Genomic DNA, 20531 nt, shown 5'->3' on the forward strand with positions numbered 1-20531 from the left:
ATTCCAAACATGCGGTAAAGATGTCATCCACAACTTCATAAACAAATTTCACACAGACAATTCTACTTTACAGCTCCTCCAAAAAAGGACTCCTTTCAATGTGTGAATGGGAAACGCATTCCTCAGAAGAAGGCCTGTGATGGTGTTAATGATTGTGTAGACAACAGTGATGAGCTGTGCTGTAAAGGTAGAGATGACCCCAGCCTTTAAACTCCCAAGTGCTTTCTTCTAAGAAAACAGAAGCAACTTTCCCACTGACTTAAGATCCCAACTTATTGCATTTTAAGAATGAAAAAAACCCTCCCCTCTTCTATTTGTGTTTGCACAGACTGCCGAGGTGAAGGTTTTCTCTGTAAATCGGGTGTTTGTATTCCAAAGCAGTATAAGTGCAATGGTGAGCTGGACTGTATCACGGGAGAAGATGAAGTTGGTTGTGAAGGTAATTTAGTTTTGTGGTTATGTTTTATTATTATTATTTGACCCAGGGGTTTTAGCAGACTTTGTAATTATTGCCTAGATCCAATTTGTCAATAGGGCCTGTAAAATGGCAATTTCTTTTTCTAAAGTTTTTACTGAAGTATAGTCAACTTACAATATTGTGTTAGTTTTAGGTGTGGGCTTCCCTGGTAGCTCCAGTGATAAAGAACTGAAACTGCAATGTTTGATCCCTGGGTTGGGAAGATCCGCTGGAGAAGGGAACAGCTGCCCACTCCAGTATTCTGGCCTGGAGAATTCCATGGACAGAGGAGCCTGGCAGGCTATAATCTATGGGGTCGCAAAGAGTTGGACATGACTGAGGGACTAAAACTTCACTTCACTTCATAGTGATATCCTATATATATATATGTATATGTTCTCTTCCAGATTCTTTTCCCTTAGAATATATTGAATATATTTTCCTGTGCTATACAGTAGATCTTTGTTGGTTATCCATTGTGTGTTGGGGTGTGTGTGTCTGTGTCTGTGTTTATTAATCCCAAACTCCTAATTTATCCTTCTTCTCTTCTTTTAAAAAATTGCAATTTCTAATTCAACATTCCTTCTGCATTTATTAGCTGGAGTCTTGTAGAAAAGAACTATTTTGTTTCCATGAAATGCAGTTCATTATTGAAAGGCAAAGTGTTATTTAATTCCTTCCTTTTGCTTACTAAATTTCAAAGCAGTGAGCAGGTGCTCTTTGTTTTTTAGTGCTCATTGGAAAACCTCCAAAGGTGGGGAATATTTACTAGGTACCTAATGCATGCTGGGTCGCAAAGAGTTGGACATGACTGAGCGACTGAACTGAACTGAACTGAAACCTCCAAAGGTGGGGAATATTTACTAGGTACCTAATGCATCCAGGGGGTGCAAAGAGTTGGACATGACTGAGCGACTGAACTGAACTGAACCTAATGCATCCCACCCAGACTGACTTCATGCTCCCATTTATGCATTCTGGAGGAAAAATCTTCCTAAGTTAATATATTTATTCATCTACTCAACGGATATTTATTGAGTTCTTACTGTGTGTGCTGGATCCTATTCTAAGATGCTGGGGTTACCACTGTGAATAACATTTCAAAATACCTGCACCTTCATAGATCTTATATTTTAGTGTAGGAGGAGAAACAATAAAGAAAAATAAGTAAAAATATCTAGTAAAATAATAAGTACTTTAAAAAAAAAAAGCAGGAAAGGAAGATATAAAAGGGGGGATAAATTCTGGAAGTGTAGATAAGGTGGCTTGGGAAGGCTCGCCCACTTTTGTTTTTAGGTAAAGAACTGAAGGAAATGACAATCCAGCCAGCAGAAGTCTGTGGAAGAGTGTTCTAGGCAGAGGCAACAAGCAATGTAGATCTGCTAAGATAGGAGCATTCCAGTATGTTTGAGGGACAGTCAGCAAGGAGGCTAATGTGGCAGGAGTTCCACCTGTGCATAGTGAGAGATTAGAGACAAACGGGGGGGACTTCCCTGGGGACCCAGTGGCGAAGACTCCACGGTCCCAATGCAAGTGTCCCAGGTTCAATTCCTGGCCAGGGAACTAGACTCCACATGCCCCAACTAAGAGTTCACATGCCACAACTAAAAGTTCCCTTGTGCTGCAACTGAGACCCAGGGCAGCCAAATAAATAAATTAAAAAAAAAAAAAAGGCAATAGGAGAGGTTGGAGAGGTGCTTGGTTGGGGTGATCAGGGCAGATCTAGGGACGTCTGTTAAGGAATGAAATGGGCACTCTAAGCAGAGGAACAGCATGATCTGAGTTACATTTTTGAATCAAGATTACTCTGGTTGCTGCATGGGGAATAGGCTGCATAAGGGTGAGGGGAGAAGCAGGGCAACCAGTGATGAAGCTACTGAGTAATCCAGGGAAGATGACAGTGACTAGGATAACCTGGTAGGAATGGGAATGATGAGAAGCAGTCAGATTCTGGATATATTCTGAAACTAGAGCCAGAATGATTTGCTTATAGATTGGATGGGGGTGTGAGAACAAATGAGCAGTCAAGGATGACTCCGGGGATTTTGGCCTGAGAACGGAAAAGATGGAGCTCCCTTCCTCAAAGACAGGGAAGGCTGCTGGAGGAGTGTGTGCGGGTCCTTGCATCCACCTTACTTACATGGAGCAAATCTGGTGGTGTGCTGGTAAACGTTTAACAGTGGGCTTTGAAGAGGGAGAGGGACTCCCTAATTTGTAGCTTTTGCTAATTTCTGTGGTGTATATTATTCCCACCATGGATGATTTTAAGCCATTGACGTGATGTCACAAAACACAAGCTGGGAAGTGACACAACAGCCTCTTGTGTAGTGGTTGTGTCTGTGTCAGGACACCACTGCATTACTGTTAATGGTTTATTGTAGTGTTTTGTACTTGCCTTGCCTTCCCTTTTCAACAGTACATGCCTTTAAAACAGAGGCTATTTTTACATTCCACATGCCCCCGGTAAAGTGCCTTCTTTAAAGTGCATAGCAACCTGGATGTTAGGTCCATGAATCAAGGCAAATTGGAAGTGGTCAAACAGGAGATGACAAGAGTGAACATTGACATTCTAGGAATCAGCGAACTAAGATGGACTGGAATGGGTGAATTTAACTCAGATGACCGTTATATCTACTACTGTGGGCAGGAATCCCTTAGAAGAAATGGAGTAGCCATCACGGTCAACAAAAGACTCCAAAATGCAGTACTTGGATGCAGTCTCAAAGAATGACAGAATGATCTCTGTTCGTTTCCAAGGCAAACAATTCAATCAATATCACCGTAATCCAAGTCTATGCCCCAACCAGTAATGCTGAAGAAGCTGAAGTTGAACAGTTCTATGAAGACCTACAAGACCTTCTAGAACTAATACCCCAAAGAGATGTCCTTTTCATTCTAGGGGACTGGAATGCAAAAGTAGGAAGTCAAGAAACACCTGGAGTAACAGGCAAATTTGGCCTTGGAGTACAGAACGAGGCAGGGCAAAGGCTAATAGAGTTCTGCCAAGAGAACACACTGGTTATGGCAAACACCCTCTTCCAACAACACAAGAGAAGACTCTACACATGGACATCACCAGATGGTCGACACCGAAATCAGATTGATTATATTCTTTGCAGCCAAAGATGGAGAAGCTCTATACAGTCAACAAAAACAAGACTGGGAGCTGACTGTGGCTTGGATCATGAACTCCTTATTGCCAAATTCAGACTGAAACTGAAGAAAGTGGAGAAAACCACTAGACCATTCAGGTATGACCTAAATAAAATCCCTTATGGCTATACAGTGGAAGTGAGAAATAGATTTAATAGATCTGATCGACAGAGTGCCCGATGAACTATGGATGGAGGTTCGTGACATTGTACAGGAGACAGGAATCAAGACCATCCCCAAGAAAAAGAAATGCAAAAAAGCAAAATGGCTGTCTGAGGAGGCCTTACAAATAGCTGAGAAAAGAAGGGAAGGGAAAAGCAAAGGAGAAAAGGAAAGATACACCCATTTGAATGCAGAGTTCCAAAGAATAGCAAAAAGAGATAAGAAAGCCTTCCTCAGTGATCAAAGAAATAGAGGAAAACAGCAGAATGGGAAAGACTAGAGATCTCTTCAAGAAAATTAGAGATACCAAGGGAACATTTCATGCAAAGATGGGCTCGATAAAGGACAGAAATGGTATGGACCTAACAGAAGCAGAAGATATTAAGAAGAGGTGGCAAGAATACACAGAAGAACTGTACAAAAAAGATCTTCACGACCCAGATAATCACGATGGTGTGATCACTCACCTAGAGCCAGACATCCTGGAATGTGAAGTCAAGTGAGCCTTGGAAAGCATCACTATGAACAAAGCTAGTGGAGGTGATGGAATTCCAGTTGAGCTATTTCAAATCCTGGAAGATGACGCTGTGAAAGTCCTGCACTCAGTATGCCAGCAAATTTGGAAAACTCAGCAGTGGCCACAGGACTGGAAAAGGTCAGTTTTCATTCCAATCCCAAAGAAAGGCAATGCCAAAGAATGCTCAAGTTCAGTTCAGTTCAGTCGCTCAGTCGTGTCTGACTCTTTGCGACCCCATGAACCACAACACACCAGGCCTCTCTGTCCATCACCAACTCCTGGAGTCCACCCTAACCCATATCCATCGACTTGATAATGCCATCCAACCATCTCATCCTCTGTTGTCCCCTTCTCCTCATGCCCTCAATCTTTCCCAGCATCAGGATCTTTTCAAATGAGTCAGCTCTTCGCATTAGGTGGATGAGTTTCCAGCTTCAACATCAGTCCTTCCAATGAACACCCAGGACTGATCTCCTTTAGGATGGACTGGTTGGATCTCCTTGAAGTCCAAGGGACTCTCAAGAGTCTTCTCCAACCCCACACTTCAAAAGCATCAATTCTTCAGTGCTCAGCTTTTCTCACAGTCCAACTCTCACATCCATACATGACCACTGGAAAAACCATAGCCTTGACTAGACGGACCTTAGTCAGCAAAGTAATGTCTCTGCTTTTGGGTCTAGGTTGGTCATAACTTTTCTTCCAAGGAGTAAGTGTCTTTTAATAATCATGGCTGTAGTCACCATCTGCAGTGATTTTGAAGCCCAGAAAAATAAAGTCAGCCACTGTTTCCACTGTTTCCCCATCTATCTGCCATGAAGTGATGGGACCAGATGCCATGATCTTAGTTTTTTGAATGTTGAGCTTTAAGCCAACATTTTCACTCTCCTCTTTCACTTTCATCAAGAGGCTTTTTAGTTCCTCTTCACTTTCTGCCATAAGGGTGGTGTCATCTGCATATCTGAGGTTATTGATATTTCTCCTGGCAATCTTGATTCCAGCTTGTACTTCTTCCAGCCCAGCCTTTCTCATGATGTGCTCTGCATAGAAGTTAAATAAGCAGGGTGACAATATACAGCCTTGATGTACTCCTTTTCCTATTTGGAACCAGTCTGTTGTTCCATGTCCAGTTCTAACTGTTGTTTCCTGATCTGCATACAGGTTCCTCAAAGGCAGGTCAGGTGGTCTGGTATTCCCATCTCTTTCAGAATTTTCCACAGTTTATTGTGATCCACATAGTCAAAGGCTTTGGCATAGTCAATAAAGCAGAGATAGATGTTTTGCTGGAACTCTCTTGCTTTTTCCATGATCTAGTGGATGTTGGCAATTTGATCTCTGGTTCCTCTGCCTTTTCTAAAACCAGCTTGAACATCTGGAATGCTCAAACTACCACACAATTGCACTCATCTCACATGCTAGTAAAGTAATGCTTAAAATTGTCCAAGCCAGGCTTCAGCAATATGTGAACCGTGAACTTCCAGACAATTTTTTGTCTAACTATATAATAGTTATAGTTAGGTATGTATTCAAATATATCTAACACATCTCTTTTAAACTCAAGTGAAAATGATTTCCTTGCTGTGGTAAAGTTGGTGTGTGTTTAAATGTAAGAGGAAACATTTGTTAGGCACTATTAAAAATCAAAGTATTTGCTACAAAAAGTGGCATACTGTGGGCCCCTTTTATCTTTTTATAAATGTTAAGTTGTTATTCTGTACTGAAAATTGATGATTAGTGTACATTTAATTCAAGTGAAAATGATCTCTTTGCTACAGTGAGTTTTTTCTTTTGTTTTTAGGAACTGGACATCCTGAAATTAAAGGTAAATATACTTTTATCATAGAAAATTTATATTATAGTATTGAAAAGAAGAATAAAGAGTCCTAGCTTGAAATGGTATGTATTTTTTTTTTCATGTAAAAATGATGCTTTCCTGTGGTAAATTTTTTTTTCATACCCTTTACTTGTAGCTGAAAGTAAAAATTTTATTAAAGTCTTGGGATGTTGCAGAATTGAAACAAAACACAAGCACTGCTTTTATGTTATATTGTTATATTTGAAGGTAACCATTAACCGAGGATGATATATATGACCAGTTTCACCATTTGCTTAGACACAGAGGCCTCGTGCCGCAGTGGGGTAAACTTGTCACACTCCCCGCTCACAGCCTGCCAAGCGCCTTCTCTGCACATTGCACCTCTGCCAAATAGCCTTCTCTTCCTTTCCTTTCTCCTCAAAACCAAGGCAACTGCTGAAGAAACTGTCACCGGAGGAAAGATAACATCTTTTCACCTTAGATATTTTCTTATTTACTTTTGTAACAGACATCCCCAAATCTTCCAGCTCTTTAGAGTCATCCTTTTCTTCGTTATTCATCTAAAATGATGGCCAGAAGCTTTTGGTCCTCCTCAGGGTTTCTCGGGATTCCTGAGTGACTTTTATATAGTCAAGATCACCTCTGTTCTAAATGGCTAATATCCACTGTTTCTTTGTATTCCCTCCTTCTTGTCATTTTGCCCTCCAAGGCTGCTGCTGTCCTTTTTGTTTCATTTTGGTATTTGTTTGTTTCCTCTTCTTAATTCCTTTCCCCTTCCCTCCCTCTTGCCCTTCCTCCCTTTCTAGTTTCAGACTTCAGGTGCAAAGCGATGAGTTAGTGACACTCCTCAGCCCAGTGACAACTCACCAAAGATGACCAGCACGCAGTCATCACTGGTTCAGGCAAGGCCCCTCTCTTGCTTCACTGATTCTCCATGACTCCAGTACCTTAGACTCGCTCATTCCCCATAGCGACCACTGTCCTGTGATTTAACATGTGTGTCTTTTTGTTCGTATACATTCTTATCCAGTGTCGGTTGTTATCTTGTGAGGGTACGTTTGTCATTCACAGGGTATGGTGTTGTGTATCCTCTATTTCCTTTTTATCTTTTCACAAAGCATTGCATTTTTAAGACCCATCCATGTTGTAATGTTTCTGTCTGATCTGTTGCTTCTAACTGCCACACAGTAAAACACTACATGTGTTCACCTTTCACAAGTTACTCTCTACCTGCTCAGTACTGGACTCTCAGGCCACACTCACATGCAACGATGAATATCCTTTCCTTAAGGATATGTGGGAGATTTCTCTGAGGCATCGAGCTGGGCCAGAAATTGTTAGAGTCATTTGACAAACTGGTGCCTACATGTTCTGTGGCAAAGCTGCACACCTCCACCAATACCACCCCACAAGGGCTCGCCTCCCCTCCACTAACATTTAGCACTATCCAGCTTTCTTCTAGCATTCTAGATATTAATCCATTTTCAGTTTTAGACATGCAAATACCTTCTTCCATTCTGTCACCCACCTATTAACTTTGGCCATAGTGAGCTTTGTTGAATAGAAGTCTTTAATCTTTAAATTTTAAAATCTTTATTTAATCAAAGCCATTGATTGTTTTTCTTATGATCTGTGCTTTGGAGCTTTCTTCTCATCTTGTAATATCCAGTATATCTCAGCTCTACTGGACTTTGCCCATCGCCCTTTGTTGAGCATTTGATATGAAGTCTTCTCTTCGGTTTATGTTACTGCTTTTGTGAAAGCTCTGAGCAGAAAATAACCTAGGTGTGTAGTGTAACAGATACATGTAAGTCTTCCCCTCCCAAAAATGTGGGAAATACAGTAATAATGCACCGGACTGCTGCAGCAAAGTAACATGGCCTCTCTGCGCGGCAACCTCATCCAAGACAGAGCAACCCTTTGTGGGAATTCACCTTTAGATGCTCAGGTCGAAGAAATCATGATTCTGTTCACAACTGAAATGTTTCAGGACAGCAGAGTGAAGATGGAATCATCCTGTATAACTTCAAGCCGAAGTCTAAGAAAGAAAAAGAAGAGCAAATCTGTTCTTGTTTTTGTTTAACTTCTGACTTCTGCATCCCAGATGACTAATAATAACCCTGCTGGATACTGAAACTGATGAATTATTGCATGACCCCTGTTAAGAGATACCTTATTATATACAAAATGCAAAGACCCTTTTTAATGTCAGCTCAGGACTCTTGGTCACTGTCTTGAGCCTTCACAATTACCTACCTACAGAAAGGAAATAAGATGATTTCATGTTGTCCTTTTTAAAGGTAGGACAGAGTTTAGACAGAAAATTATTATCAGAGTTTAAATGATTTTAATGATTTAATTTTTACTATAAACATAACTTAAACATTAGAACTTTTGTTTGATTATAGAAGCAGCAGAAGTGTTGACTGCTGATATGGATGCAGGTAAGTTAACATTATTCTTTTTCACTAGTGCTTCATTGGTCAAATTTGCATTTTAATGTCATGTGCATGTATGTGAGTATATATGCATATATGCAATATAATTGATTCAAGTACTCATTTCCTTTGATTTCAATTTAAATAGAAAAAACCATTACTACTTTTCTTATCATTTTTAAGAAAAACAAGCTTAAATGCTTCTTGAGAACTAGTTTTAAAATAGGTTAATATATATGGCTTATTTTGAAATGGAAAAAACAGTCTAGCTCTACATACAGCTTTTCTGTTTGCTATGAGCTTTGTCAGATCAGTTTTGTCAAAGCCAACCAGATTTGTGACCCAGGACATACATTTTAAGTACAAAAATAATAGATTCTTTTGCAATATTTTAAACCATGATAACAGGAAATCTGTGAAGAGCTGTTTTTTGGCCAAGTCTACACTGAGAGCCAAGTTTAAACAAAGTAGTAAGTTCCTGGGAAGACAGTAACTGATAGGAATTTTTGATTCAAACTGACATGTTAATTCCTGACTTAGTTATTTGTTAGCTGTGTGACCTTAGGTTAGTAACAAGCTCAAATACAAACTGGGAGTGAAATATCTCCCTAATTTAGGAGGATTGAAAACTGAAGCTCATGTAAGACTCCCTTCTGATTGCCAGGCCCCAGAGTTCATCACCAATTTTTAAAAAATCAGGCAATGAGTGGAAGATTTAGATCTCAAAGCTGCAGATATCAGTCAGAGGGATTTCCAACAAAGGCCCTTTATTTTCTACTCAGGGTAATAAATTAATTTTCAAGTCCAATCCAAGCTGATTTGACAGTCCTCAATCGATGGGGGTCTCCCTTCTTAAAGGTACAAGCAGAAATTTAAAATTTATCATCACATTCTTCCCTTAACCCAGTTCTTAGGCTGGATGGGACTCCCCCAAAATCTTTTATCCACATTCGTTCACAAATTCTCTCCCTTGAGGACCTACCTCTTTCTTATGTGCTCAAAGTAATTGACAGTGATATTAATTTTCCTTTCTCATTTGGGACTAAGAATCAAGTTTACAAAAATTTTCATGACATGATAAAATAGAGCAAGATAATAAGAAGAGCATCTTATACTTTTACTTTCTTCCTTTGTCATGAATTCCCTTGCAAATTCATGTCTTAAGCCTGACTCTAGCATGCCTCCCAGTGACAAGTGTGCCATGTCTGAGTGCTCACTGAGAAAGGAAACACCATCACATGTTAAGTGGCTAAAAACACAGCCCCCTCCCAGCCCACTGATCCTGGATTGTCCAGGGGTTCCTGGCATGTTACCTGTCAGTGTTAATATGATGATTAAGAGATACAAACTATATACAAAGTATTTAGTATGGGATTTGACACATAGAAAGAACTCAACATTAACATCATTAATGTTAATATTAATATCTCTGAAGAGTCCCACATAAACAGACTCTGGAAAGTAAGAACTAAGAAAGTAGACTGCGGAGTTCTGCTTGTGAACCTCATCCAGAGGTGTCACCCCATCGTGAGCTGTCACAGTAGTAATGTCTGGGCACGTGGCTTCTCTTATCTGCCAGAGACTGGTCAGTGTGTAACCCCTCAGGCAACCTCCTTCAGCCACGAGTCCACCTTTAGGTAGAACTTCAAAGAATCAAGCCAATTTTAAGCTTAATTTTTAATATGAAGCCAGAATTTTTAAGCAAGGTGAATAGCATCCAAAATAACCTACTAATGAATCTGGGCTGCTTCATATTAGTTGGCACTCTGCTGTTTTTGTGGCGTAGATAATCAAGAAGTTTGCTCAGAAGGTAATGGTTTCAAAAATCATAATGATACAATCTCTTCTTTTCTTAAAGAAAGAAAATTTATAAAGTCATTTTTGCCTAAACTATCCTGCGGAGTTAAAAACAACATGCGCATTAGAAGGAAACGAGTCGTAGGAGGCAACCCAGCAAAAATGGTAAACCGGCACAAAAAGTTATAATGTCATTTCCCTGGAGCTGCCCAAGTTCAGGGGGAAAAAAAAGTGAGGGGGAGGGATGGTAATTATTAGAGACTAAGAACCTTGCGATGGAAATCTTCAAGCCACCTGTCTGGCAGGATGGCAGTGACCACATGAATGTCTTTACAGGGAGACTTCCCATGGCAGATTGCAATCAAGGAAAATGACAAAATCCACTGTGGAGGAACTTATATCGGTGGCTGTTGGATTCTGACTGCTGCACATTGTGTCAGGTAGGAAAAAACAAACAAACAAACCCTCTCCAGTAGATTCCTGATTTCTGAAATAATGAAATTAGGTCATAGAGGTTGTGATAAAGTCAAATGATAAATAAAAATCTATGTAAGAAAAATCACTAAGTTCCACTCTGTTGTCTGCTAAACACCCTCTCTGATGTTCACAATCAGGAGTCCAGAGGCCAGTTCCTCAGAACCCAGTATGTTCCCCACAGACCAAGTTGTTGACCTCAGCTGGCAAGGGCAGATCTAGCCTGTAGGGACCGAGTTGTTTCACTTGGCTCATTTGCATGGGTCAAGGACAGAGTTTGGAATTCTGGCTTCAGTTCTGACCTTTAGAATGAATGAAACACCATGTATGGAGTACCTCTTACAGACCCGATACTGTGCCCAGAGCTTTCATAGATGTTATTTTTGTTTTAACATTCTTAACATTCTCAAGAGGCAAATATTATTCCTCCCATTTTCTAGATAGACAGACTGGAACTAGAAGTTGCATAACTTGGCTGAAACAGCACTACAGGTCTGCAGCAGTGCTTGCGTGTATGCTAAGTTGCTTCAGTCCTGTCCAGCTCTCTTCGACACCATAACTGTAGCTACCTGACTGTAGCCCACCAGGCTCCTCCGACCGTGGGGTTCTCCAGGCAAGAATACTGGAGTGGGTTACCATTTCCTACTCCATGGGATCTTCCTGGCTCAGGGATCCAACCCGCGGGTCTTGTATCTCCTGCGTTGGCAGGCAGATTCTTCTCCACAGCACCACCTGGGAAGCCCAGTCTGTAGCAGAGCCAGGGTAAAACCAAGGTCAGCATACGTGATGGTAACTTGGATGAAGACCTGTTTAGAAAATCTGCAGGTGACCCAAACTTTAGAGGGACAGGAAATCTATTGAATGACACCCATAAAAATCCTCATGGATTGGAGCAAAGCACCAAATCTTGTTTCTTCCTTCTGAAAGACCCTTTTCCCTTCACTTCTGTAACACAACACTTCTGGTTTTCTACCCACCTCTCTGGCCACACCTTCTCTGCCTTCTTTGCAGCTTCCTCTTCCAGTGACTGAGCATTATGGCTCAAGTGAAATACTGAAGTTCCTCGATGTGTATCCTGGCTTCCTCTTCTCTTCTTACTTCTTCTTTCTAAAGTTATCTGCACTTTAAAATACCGCCGTATGCTGACACAGTGATAGCTCCAGTCTAGACTTCTCCAACCCTGCCCCTACAGTACACTATCTTGGCTGTATAGAAGTATTAGTACATCAAATTCAAAATGTCTAAGACTGAGCTCCAAGACTTCCCTAGTGATCCAGTGGTTAAGACTCTGTACTTCCAATGCAGGGGGACCAGTTTGATCCCTGGTCGGGAAACTAAGATCCCACCTGCCCCACACTGTGGCCAAGAAATTAAACATAAAAAATAAGACTGAACTCATGATTTGCCCCTTCCCCCAAATATTGTCCTGACCTACAGTTCCCTATCTCAGCAGATGGCAACACCATTCATCTAGCTATACAAGGCAGAAATCTAGAAATGATCGCATTTCATTCCCTCAGCCCTACCACACAGTTCAGCTATATATCACCAACTCCAGATGTCATTTCAAATCTTTTTTTAATTTTTAATTGGAGGATGATTGCTTCACGATGTTATGTTGGTTTCTGCCGTACATCAACATGAGTCAGCTGTAGGTACACTTACGGTCCCTCCCTCTTAAGCTTCCCTCCCACCCCATCCCACCCTTCTAGGCTGTCACAGAGCACCGGGATGAGGTCCTTGCACTATATTGCAACTTCCGCCCGGCTCTCTCTTTCACACATGCTAGTGTATATATTTCAATGCTACTCTTTCAATTCGTCCCACCCTCTCCTTCCCTCATTGTGTCCGTAAGCCTGTTCTCTATGTCTGAGTCTCTATTCCTGCCCTGCAAATAAGTTCATCAATACCATTTTTCTAGATTCCATATATATGTGTTCATATACAATATTTGTTTTTCTCTTTCTGACTTACTTCACTCTGTATAACAGGCTCTAGGTTCGTCCACCTCACTAGAACTGACTCAAATGTGTTTCTTTTTATGGCTAAGTAACATTCCATTGTATATATGTACTACAATTTCTTCCAGATGGCGTTTTTAATTGCCAGTTATTTAATTCTCAAAGTTTCTTCTTATCTCCACTATTACCATGCTCCTACCTCTCTCCTGGATTATACCATCTGCTTCCTAATTGGCTTACCCACATTCACTCGGCACATTAAATATTTATTAAGTAAATTGAATGGATGAACAGTTAACCTTTGAACAATATTCAGGACCTCTGATCCTGAAATATAACCAAATTAATATGAAGCACAGCATTCTTAGAACACTGAGTGTAAATAAAAATATCCTAAACACCTCATTAGCTCCTAGGACACCACTGTTTAACGGTAAGGTGTTTCCCTGAGAAAGTGATGTAAGCTGTGCTGTGCTTAGCTGTTCCGTCATGTCTGACTCTTTGGGACCCCATGGACTGTGGCCCACCAGGCTCCTCTGTCCATAGGGATTCTCTGGGCAAGAATACTACAGTGGCCATGCCCTCCTCTGGGGCTCTTCCCAACCCAGGGATCAAACCCTGGTCTCCCGTATTGTAGGTGGATTCTTTACTGTCTGAGCCACCAGGGAACCCCAAGAATACTGGAGCACGCAGCCTATCCGTTCTCCAGGCGAACTTCCCGACAGGAATCGAACCAGGGTCTCCAGTGTAGCAGGCAGATTCTTTACCAGCTGAGCTACCTGGGAAGCCCAAGAAAGTGATAGTAGATGCCAAATTTGCTGGAAACCACAAGATGAAAATTGATAAGAAAATGGAGTGAGGCATGAGGACAGGTAATATTTAACCCATTCACCATTTCAACCAAAGTTTGAAACAGCTACTGTGTTCCAGATACAATACTCAACACAGGTATCTGTCTGTAGATGAATAAGACCCAGTAAAGGTTCTTGAGCAAATAATACAACGCAAAGTTAGGATGAAGTCAGTTTTAAAGGTTACAATGATGATTCCCAGGTCTTCACCCCGGGAACCTCTGGGACCCTGTGCTCTGACTCCCCACTTCCTCAAGCACATTCCTGGCTAGATGCTCTCTGGTTTCTGCTTAAATACCCTCAATACCCACACTCTTACTTCAGAGGCAGCCAACTCTTTCTACTGTTGGCATCTCTGCTAAGTACTGAGACCTTTATGTCCCTAATATTTAGCAGGTAGATGAACTATTCCTTTCTACATTTACCCACTGACTTTAATTCTGTCCTAAGAAAATTTCATTGCAATGCTTCATGGCAGCAAGGATTAAAAAAATCTGGGAAAATGAAAAAACTCCTTAAAAGGGGAGAATTTAAAGATGAAGCATCAGAAGTCCAATTTATACTTGCTTCCCCCCTCGCCCCAACTCAATATATTTTCCGCTTTTCCTATCTGTTACAGAATCAGCAGAATGCATCGTTACCAATTATGGACATCATTTACAGACTGGATAAGACCTGGCTTTCAGACAGTTGTTCACTCAGTGAATCAAATTATTATCCATGAAAACTACAATGGAACTACCTACCAAAATGACATAGCTTTGATTGAAATGAAAAAACGCCCAAGTGAAAAACAGTGTGTGTTGAGTAACTCCGTCCCTGCCTGTGTCCCCTGGTCTCCATACCTATTTCAACCTAATGATAAGTGCATCATTTCTGGCTGGGGTCGAGAAAAAGGTATGTTTTAGTTTGTTCATCAGAATGCAGGGGTTGAAAAATGAATAGGAAGAGAAATGCATAGGAGCTAATCTCCCAGGGTTCAGAGAGAAATAGTGCATAAAATCCATAAAAGTGAGTGTCCAGCCAGGGCCACCTCACAGGCAGAGGACCTGTGTGGTGGCCCAGCACCCCAAGCTGGGGTGTGTGCTTGCTGTACTACTCTGCTGTCACCATCATGAAATTCTCAGTTATTTTTGCAGCGGCCTCACCTCACATTTTTTAATTTTTAAAATTAAATTTAATTTGGCTCTGTGAATTATGTAACTGATCCTGACCCAGAGTTTCAAGGATACCTATACTCTGCAATATTGAAACATCCATTGAGGGGTAACCATTCACCAAGAAAAAAAGCAGAGTGACAGGGGGACACATAGCATGGACTTTTGGGATTGGTTGGAATGATATGAATGAAAGACAAAATGTTTTTCAAAGGTAGAGTCACAGTATGTGCCGAGTCAGTGATCCCACAGCCTTCCCGTCTCTCCTCTGCTCTCCCCCGTTCTCCGTGCCTCACACCCCAACATCCCACAAAGAGAAAGATAACATAAAGAATTTATCCTTTGAGCTTCTAAGATGACTTGAGGTGAACATTCATATGAATAAGAGATGTACTTTGCTTAGGGGAAATTATCAGAAGAGACTTCCCTGGTGGCTCAGAAAGTAAAGCATCTGCCTACAATGCAGGAGACCTGGGTTCGGTCCCTGGGTCGGGAAGATCCTCTGGAGAAAGAAATGGCAACCCACTCCAGTACTCTTGATTGGAAAATCCCACAGATGGAAGAGCCTGGTAGGCTACAGTCTGTGGGGTCGCAAAGAGTTGGACACAACTGAGGGACTTCACCTTATTAGAAAGACCTACTAAATTAGAGACAGATTAGAATTAATTTAAACAGTACTTGTCCCCTCATCTTGAAGTCAGCCTAGAAATATAGCTTCCTTTCGATCTCTTAAACTTTCTTTGTCAATAGCTTCACTGCATTTGCCTAACAGATTCCTATTGCAACACACTCTTTATAACTGCCATATTGAGAAGTATAAAGTGAAAGTTACTCAGTTGCGTTAGACTCTTTCCGACCGCATGGACTATTCAGTCCATGGAATTCTCCAGGCCAGAATACTGGAGTGGGTAGCCGTTCCCTTCTCCAGGGGATCTTCCCAACCCAGGGATTGAATCCAGGTCTCCCACATTGCGGGCAGATTTTTTACCAGCTGGGCCCATGAGAAAAGTATAAAATATGCATACAAATGAACCTGAACTTGTAGTATGTTTGAATACCCAAGACTTACAAAATGCTAAAATTTTATTAGTAATTAATTTATCCAGAGAGTATTATGTTCTTTTATTTGTTCTTTTTAAAAATACCAACATTTTATTTTATTTTGGCTAAACTGCATGGCTTACCAGATCTTAGTGTCCCGAACAGGGGTTGAATCTGGGCCCTCAGCAGTGAGAGTCCAGACTCCTCTGTCCATGGGATTTCCCAGGCAAGAATACTGGAATGAGTTGCCATTTCCTTCTCCAGAAGATCTTTCCAACCCAGGGTTCAAACCCAGGTCTCCTGCACTACAGGTAGATTCTTTACCACTGAACCACCAGGGAGGCCCAGCCAAATAAATAAATAAAAAGAAATATTAAAAAGAAAAAAAAAAAGACTAATGTGAAGTATGACTTCAAGGAGAAAAAAGAAACTCTTTCCTGATTTGCCATATTTGTTGGAGGAATGTGTTAGAAAGCATTCGTTTCTTCCTCTGTTTCCCAGAAGAGAATATTAGCCCATAACACCCTGGGTGGGATCTGTTGGGGTGTCCTTTCAGGGTAAACCAGAGGTCTCTCTCCCCAGGTAGAGACAGAGATTTGTAGATTAATTGAGGAGCCAAGTCATTTGGCATAAAATGTTTATTGTATAATGGAATTACTGAGTTCATGCATTAATTACATAAATATTTATTACGTAACTACTTGGTACTAGCATGAGGCTAGGTGCAGCAGTGAACGAATCAGGCCCAGCCCCTGCCTTCCTGGAGCACATACAAATTGCTGTAGGGTAGGAAAAAGGAAGAGGGGAGATGGGACAAAAATTCACTCCTTATACCTGAGGTATATGAACCTGTGTTCTTAGGTCTTTCTCATCTTCCCTGGACTGTCAATCAGCAACAGCTCCTGGTCCTTCTCTTTCCTTGGACCAAGTGCAAGTCCCAAATCTGTGACTTAAAGGGAAATCTTAAATCCTCTTTCAGTCACTTTCAAATCATTTAGGAGATGGAGTTCCTCACAGACACAAAAACTCGTAGATACCAATTGCTTCATGTATATTGTCATTTTAAGTTTTTGTATTTAAAACTTGTTTTCACTCTAACAAGGACTTTCAAGCAAATAAGGGAGTATAACAAGACTGGAACTATTTATGTGAGAAGACCCTGATCACAGATTTCTAGCCACCCTCCACCCCCACCCCACCTCACCACTAGACTCGGTGATCAGAAGGAGTCTATCCCATTCATTTCACAGTGTACTGTGTCTTAGTCTCTCAGCCATGTCCAACTCTTTGTGACCCCATGGACCATATAGCCCTCCAAACTCCTCTGTCCATGGGATTCTCCAGGCAAGAATACTGGAGTGGGTTGCCATTTCCTTCTCCAGGGGATCTTCCCAACTCAGGGATTGAACCCTGGTCTCCTGCACTGCAGGCAGATTCTCTACTGACGGAGCCACCAGGGAGGCCCATCTCACAGTACCCAGGCCAAATATTCAATAAGGCTTCTTGAGTCTTTTTAGAAAGACAATTATAGAAATGGGATACGAGCAGCGTATGACTAAATTTGCTAGTGAGTTGTTTACATATGTATTAAAGTATATATATTCTTATATGTTCCTAATGGTTTACTAAATTATGAAAGTAAATACTTAGATTCCTCATTTGTAACTTCTAAATGCCTCTTTGTTTCTTCACTTTGTTTAGGTAACCAAAAAGTATATTCACTTAAGTGGGGTGAAGTTCATATAATAAACAACTGCTCAGCATTCTACCCAGGTCGCTACTTTGAAAAAGAAATGGAGTGTGCAGGTAAGCAGGAAGCGGCTTCTAGGAGATGTCTCCATGGTCCCAACCAAACACCTTTGTCCTCCCCACTGAGTCACCGCCTTGTTCTGAGCCTCCAAGCTTTCCCTTTGGCCTCTGGATGTAAAGATCCCCTGGAGAAGGAAATGGCAACTCAGTCCAGCATTCTTGCCTGGAAAATTCCTTGGACAGAGGAGCCTGGCAGGCTACAGTCCATGGGGTCTCCAAGAGTCGGACACCACTTAGCAACTAAACCACCACTGGCTGTTGCATTATCAGCCCCTTTCCCTTAGCTAAAGTTCCCGCAATCTAAAACCCAGAGGAAAAATCTTCCTTAAGCCATTATACAGCAGTCTAACAAAGTGATTAAGAGCACAGACTCTGGAACTAGACTGCCTGGGTTACATTCCAGTTCTTACCAATTACTACTTTGTGACCTTGAGCAAGTTTCCTCACCTGCAACATTGGTGATCGTAAGAGATGAGAAAAGTGATATGCAGAGCAGTTAAGCAAGTTGCCCCAAGTCTTACAGGGGCTTCCCAGGTGGCTCAGTGGTAAAGAATCCACCTGCAATGCAGGAGGCACGGGAGATGCGCGTTTGATCCCTGGGTCAGGAAGGTCCCCTAGAGAAGGAAGTGACAACCTATTCCAGGATTCTTGCTTGGGAAATCCCAAGCACAGAGAAGCCTGGCGGGCTACAGTCCGTGGGGGGGTCACAAAGAGTCAGACACAACTTGGCGACTAAACAACACCACGACAGTCTTACAGACAAGCAATGGTATGTTCAGGATCGAAGCCTAGACTTCTAAGTAAAAATCCAAAGGATCTCATTTCAAATGCTTCCAGTTGGAAGTCAGTTCTCCCCTCTTAGAAATCCCTTTGGCTTCTCAGGACCCCTGCCCCTCCCTCCTTCAGTATCACAGGGATGCTACTGCCACCACCTGACATAACTACATCAGTTCCTCTTCTGGTGGCGACCTGAAGGCAGGGTGCCAGCCAGGGCAGGGCATTTAGGACACTTTATTGAAATCACTTACAAACAGTGGGTTATAGAAAAAGGCCGTTATTGACATCCTGTAACTTCCTGGATGTGTGTGTGTGCTCAGTCGCATCCAACTCTTTGTGACATTTTGGACCATAGCCTGCCAGGCTCCGCTGTCCATGGAATTCTCCAGACAAGAATACTGGAGTTGGTTGCCATGCCCTCCTCCAGGGGAATCTTCCCAACCCAGGAATCAAGCCTGAGTCTCCTGCACTGCAAGCAGATTCTTTATTGCTGGCCATCAGGGAAGCCCCAACTTCTTGGATACAGCAATTTACAATCTTGGAAAGTCACAAGAGTGAGAAGAAAGTAAACAGAGATTCCCTGTGCCTCCCCCCACCCCACCATCTTAAAATGGAGCTAAGGATTTCAGAGCACCAAAGGGGAGAACAGCACACAATCTACCCAGGCACGACTGCACAGTTAAGAGGCTAAGCTCTGAAGTCTGGCTACCTGGGTTCAAGTTCAGGCTCTGCCACTTATTAGCTGTCTGACCCTAGACAGGTTCACTAATGTCTCTGGGCCCTTATTTCATCTTAAAATAGGTATAGTAATGATCTTTCCCTCATAGGGTTGTGATGAGGATTAAAACAGTGAACAATTAATAAATATTAAGCACTCAGTGAGTACTAGGTACTGCTATTATTTTTCCACTCAGCTGTTGATGCTACTTTGAGATTGCCATCTCATTATGAAATATGCTTCCATAAAGTAGAGGAAGGAGGAGAGTACTTGCTAAACTTGGAGAATGAGTATTAATAAAAGACACAGTATTTTCCAACCTGCATTTCCACAACTCTTTGGGCCTGCTCTGTAAGGGAGCCCATTGTTATTACCTGTTAGGAAAGTGTAGGAAAGTCAGTGTTTGGACTTTGCTGGAGGTCCAGTTATTAAGACTGCATGCTTCCAACGCAGGGGGTGGGAGTTCAGTCCCTGGTCAGGGAACTAAGATCCCACATGCCACACAGCACGCTCAAAAAATACAAACAAAAACCTTGGAAAAAAATAAAAAGAAAGTCTGTGTCAGTACAGGCACTGGCGGAAGAACAGCCTTGACAATGGAAGTAAATGTGGGATTTTGTCCCTTGTCTTCCTCAGGTACAGATGACGGTTCTATTGATGCCTGTAAAGGGGACTCTGGAGGCCCCTTAGTCTGCCAGGATGTCAACAACATGACTTACGTTTGGGGTATTGTGAGTTGGGGTGAAAACTGCGGAAAATCAGGGTTCCCAGGCGTTTACACCAAAGTGGCCAATTATTTTGACTGGATTAGTCATCGTGTAGGAAGGTCTCTTATTTCTCAGCACAATGTATAAAACTATGATCTCTCTCTTCTCGATACTCTTTTTTCTCTCAGGAGCTCCATTTTAATTGAAATGATACTGAATAATTAGTACTTCTTCAAGGAAAAGAATAGAGGCAGTTTGATGGGACATTTTTTAAAGGTCTCTACAAAGTTTATGCCATTTTGGAATTTTGCTGTATAATTCTCAAATAAATATTTCAATCAAGCATACATATTTTATTTTATTTATAAGAGACCTGGATAATCTGTTCATTCAGGAGTGCTGTATGTGTGGTGTTTTTTTAAGATTTATGTATTTATTTTTTGACTGTGGGTCTTTGTTGCTACATGTTTACTTTCTCTAGTTGCCACGAGTGGGGGCTGCTCTTCATTGTGGTGCCCTGGCTTCTTGTCGCGGTAGCTTCTCATCTTGTTGTGGAGCACACACTCTTAGGCGCAAGGGCTCAGTAGCTGCAGCGCTGTGGGCTCAGTAGTTACCACCCACAGGCTTAGTTGCTCTGAAGCATGTGGGATCTGCCTGTACTAGGGATTGAACCGGTGTCCCTTGCATTGCAAGGAGGAT

General features: G+C 41.7%; 1 protein-coding gene across 1 annotated transcript in view; it reads left to right on the plus strand.

Moving 5' to 3' along the window:
- Positions 1-20165, plus strand: part of CFI (complement factor I) — a 43446-nt gene extending 23281 nt beyond the window's left edge. Inside the window, exons 7-15 of the mRNA XM_068974853.1 lie at positions 74-187; positions 329-439; positions 6085-6108; positions 8511-8546; positions 10399-10502; positions 10674-10777; positions 14243-14520; positions 17523-17627; positions 19762-20165. Of these exons, the coding sequence (XP_068830954.1) occupies positions 74-187; positions 329-439; positions 6085-6108; positions 8511-8546; positions 10399-10502; positions 10674-10777; positions 14243-14520; positions 17523-17627; positions 19762-19979 (1094 nt within the window). The 3' untranslated portion in view covers positions 19980-20165. The remainder of the gene's footprint in view (positions 1-73; positions 188-328; positions 440-6084; positions 6109-8510; positions 8547-10398; positions 10503-10673; positions 10778-14242; positions 14521-17522; positions 17628-19761) is intronic.
- Positions 20166-20531: the final 366 nt, after the last annotated feature.

This window comes from Capricornis sumatraensis, chromosome 7 (assembly GCF_032405125.1).
Source record: "Capricornis sumatraensis isolate serow.1 chromosome 7, serow.2, whole genome shotgun sequence".
In the NCBI taxonomy this organism is placed as follows: Eukaryota; Metazoa; Chordata; class Mammalia; order Artiodactyla; family Bovidae; genus Capricornis; species Capricornis sumatraensis.